General features: G+C 35.1%; 1 protein-coding gene across 1 annotated transcript in view; it reads left to right on the top strand.

The window, feature by feature from the left end:
* LOC102580659 (uncharacterized) overlaps positions 1 to 3776 on the top strand; it is a 5405-nt gene extending 1629 nt beyond the window's left edge. Inside the window, exons 3-7 of the mRNA XM_006358685.2 lie at positions 849 to 1856; positions 2097 to 2159; positions 2238 to 2458; positions 2997 to 3109; positions 3501 to 3776. Coding sequence (XP_006358747.1) covers positions 849 to 1856; positions 2097 to 2159; positions 2238 to 2458; positions 2997 to 3109; positions 3501 to 3612 — 1517 coding nt within the window. The 3' untranslated portion in view covers positions 3613 to 3776. The remainder of the gene's footprint in view (positions 1 to 848; positions 1857 to 2096; positions 2160 to 2237; positions 2459 to 2996; positions 3110 to 3500) is intronic.
* The last annotated feature ends 261 nt before the right edge of the window (positions 3777 to 4037 follow it).

Genomic DNA, 4037 nt, shown 5'->3' with positions numbered 1-4037 from the left:
GGTAGTTGATTTATCTTTTTTAAATTGAAAATTGACATTTTGTGAGTGATCAATTTATTAAGATGAAAATTATTTATCCTCAAATAATTTAAATTTGGAAACATGACAACAAAATTATTCTTCTCATAGCTAGTTAGAAGGCAATAAAAAAAAAAAATCCGGCAATTATCTACCTTGACCCAATTACATAACAATTCAAGGGTATAATTGGAAAGAAGATTTTAAAAGAGTTTTAATCCAAACACAAGTTGGGGTTGGAAATAATGAACCAAACACTTGATAAAAACAAACTCTGCATTACTAATCCCTACACTACTAATCCCTACATTATTCATTTTTGTACCAAACGACCCCTAATAGTATTTTGTATTAGGTCTTGATTTTATACTATAGAAGACTTTATATATAGAGTGGATACAATAAACCTCATAAGATATGATTGATGATTCAATTTGTCTCCCAATATAAAAGATATATTTGACATTTTTAATTGTCAAAGATTTTGTTGTTTGGTAAGGTTAAGGTTTTTAATTTAGATATGGCATAATATATTGCTAATGATGATTTTTTTTATTAAAAAAAAAACATGTCTGGTTTTCTAGACAACCTCTAGGCAAGACATTATTATATTACTAGATATAGGACCCCGTGTCGGCACGGGGCCCAATATATATATATATATTTTTTATTTTAATTTATGTTATATTATTATTAACCCCTGCATTATTCATTTTTGTACCAAACGACCCCTAAGTTCTCTATCTATGATATATTAACATTTGAATCTTTGTGAAGGTAACGAAGACAAAAAAAAATGATGTAATAATATTTTTCTCTTGTTCCATCAGAAAAAACTGAAATGGGCACCGGTAATCTGGTCACTGATCCTGCACTTAGATTGATTGATCTGAATGCAAATGCTGTTGCTTCTAGCAATGCGATTGCATCACATGTTGAAGAAACCAACAAACTGGCCTCTATGGGGAAGAAAGACAATGGTCAAGAGGGGGACCCTATGAAGTCAAAAGGGTTTGCTTTAGATCTGAATGCAGAAGATGTTTCTAGCTCTATTAATCATGAATCTTCATATCCGTGCAAGAACTCTGTGTACTTGACATCAAAGGATGATTTTGAGTGTGCAAGTTCGGTTGGTCCATTGGACGAGAATGAGTCGATGAGAATCTGGAATGAGATGAAACAAAATGGTTTTCTTTCACATACTCACGGAGGTGCACCCATGCCAAAGCAGCAAGGGAGGAAAAGTAAAAGTGATGGGATGAAGAAAAAGTTAGAGCTTGCGAAGAAAGAACGAGTTGACAGGTTTGCAAAGATTGCTGCACCGAGTGGGTTGCTCAACGGGTTAAACCCAGGGATCATAAACCATGTCAGGAACAGTAAGCAAGTTCATTCCATTATAGAAGCCCTAGTAAAATCTGAAAAGCGTGAAAATGCCCATGGTAGGAGCAAGGTTCCTTCCATCCAAACAAAGGGAGGATTGAAAGACCATAGTGAAAGAAACAAAGACCAGGAAAATATAGATGGTCCAGGAGTGAGCAGATTCAACCCTGCTCTTGAAGATCTGCCAGGAAGCAGGTGTACAAATGGTTACCTAACATCACTGAATAAATCAATCTCTTTGAACTCAGTGTTTACAGGAGGAGATGGAGGTTCATGCATGGTTGACACCAGGGTTACTGGAAAGATGGTTTATCATCCAAACCCTAATATAGGCACTGAGAATGATGCACTTGCACTGAAATTGTCATCATCCACAACCATTGCATCAGATAATACGAGCTCATTATCTAATGAGGAATCAGCAAACCTAGCAAGTGTTAATTCACTTTCTATCAAAGGTTGGTTTATATCTTCCTTCTTTTTGTTGTTTGTTTCTCTTGGATTACATGATGTGCTTATTATGACTAGTTAAGTATTCTTCTGAAAATTTGTGAGATGAGCCTTTTAGCATTTTAGATTAACAGATACTTGGAAATCTAGCTGTACAAGCAGTAAGCTTCAAGGAATGGTCCGTTTGTCATCTAAATCATGTTTTATCAACAGTACTCAACTGATATAGGTATTTTTTTTAAATCTAGCTGCTAACGTAGCTTCACAATGGTTGGAATTGCTTCATCAAGACATTAAAGGACGTCTTGCAGGTAGAGAAAAATTCTCTTAAGGTTGCAGTTTATTTGACTTAAATCAAAGTTATAATGTACTCCTTTCTATATTTGCAGCACTGCGGCGTAGTAAAAAAAGAGTCCGGGCTGTAATTCAAACAGAATTCCCTTGCTTATTTTCCAGAGAATTCTCATCTAATCAAGAGAACAGCTCATATGGTACACAAAGCTCTTCTGTTGGTCATTTTGACAATGCTACTGCTCATGCACATCGTGCTAGATGGACAGCATTGTTTGATCAGATGGATGGAGCTCTTTCAGATGAAGAAAGGCAACTGGTGAGTCTGCTAAAAATCTCATGTCATTTGTACGTTGTTTGAGAAATGAATGTTGAAAATTCATCCAAAAAAGCTACTCTTCCTTCTGTGCTTTGCCTTTTTGCAGAAAGCTTGTCTAAGTCTCGAGGGTATTCTGTCTGAATAACAATGTTTGATGTATTTATACAAATTAGAGCATTGCTGATGATTGGTCCTATTTATGTAACGTCTGTTCAAGTTTGTGTAAATTGAAGCATGTTTATGTAATTACGTTCTCTTACGAGAAGTATAAGTGCACCATTTAATTCTATTGGAAGGTACAGTGCAATAGTTTGCTTGAAATCTTCTCATCTTCATCATGATATAGATAAAGATGATTTGCTTATAGAAGCAACTGCAAATAAGCATATGATAGATATATCACTTGTATGTATGTCTTTTATTTCTTCCTTCAAAATACTATTTTCTTATCAGTGTTTTTCTGAGTTTACCTTGTTCCTCCTTTCCTGTCCTTCACCAAAAGATATTTATCGTTTTAGTCTGTTATATGTGAATTTAGGAAAGTTGGCTGAACCAAGTAAGGCAAATGCAGCTGCAATGTGAACAGGGTCTTCAGAAATTTGGTGCACCGCATGGTTTGCATCAGTTGGGGCTATTGCAAAATGACTGCAGGTAAGTGTTCATATGACCTGAAACACTTATTTGCGTTGTCCAACTTGCAAGTCTTTTGACATTACTGGTGAATTGGTACTACTGATAGAACGTTAAAACTTCAAATGCATTTTGCATGCTCGAGAAGAAAGAAAACTTAATGTAACAGGTAGAACTTACACCATTCAAATTTGAGCATACTGCTACAGGCATTACACATGTTTGTTCTTATCAAGGCTATACGGACAAGTATTTCAGTTGGCAGTACTACAAATTGAAGTTAACTATTCATTGGCCTGAGCATATGCTTGTCTTCATTCATTATTCTTCCCATTGTGCATTTCCATGGCATAAAGTTCTTGAGTTTTTCTTCACGTAATGAAGCTTATGCTATTGTACATTCACTATGCAGACTAGAGAAAGCCGAGAGCTCTGAAACGGATTTAGCTGTCAGGGCTGCTGCTGCTTCCATTTATTCAACATGCAACTTCCTATCTTCGATGGAAAACCTACCTTGTTGCTGACAAAACTGTTTGCAACTCCTTGTATAACTGGATTATACTGTACTTTTCACTCTCCTGATTTGTTTCTACTTAAGTATTCAATATGCAATGTTGTGGTATTTGATGTTGTTAGCTTCATAACTTATTTATAATTCACTTTGAATAAAGACCATATTCGCAATGTAGTTATTTTCTATTAGAAATTTGGATTTTAGTCACCATTTTAATGTTGACTTAGCTAAATGATGCAGATTTTGTGGGGTGTAGTAGACTACTTGTGGAGTTTTAAATATAATCTGAATCAGTAACATACTGCAGTTCGTTTGGTGACATAATTAAGGACTTAGAAATTGGGCATACTAGTAAGATTAGACGTTGTAGAGATCTTAATGCAACTATTCAAGGGAGGAATAGTTATTAGTCTCTCTGATATTATTGAATGTTAT

This window comes from Solanum tuberosum, unplaced genomic scaffold, assembly GCF_000226075.1.
Source record: "Solanum tuberosum cultivar DM 1-3 516 R44 unplaced genomic scaffold, SolTub_3.0 scf00279, whole genome shotgun sequence".
Classification (NCBI taxonomy): Eukaryota; Viridiplantae; Streptophyta; class Magnoliopsida; order Solanales; family Solanaceae; genus Solanum; species Solanum tuberosum.
The sequence above is the reverse complement of the archived record's forward strand: the minus strand, read 5'-3'. Positions and strand labels throughout refer to the sequence as shown.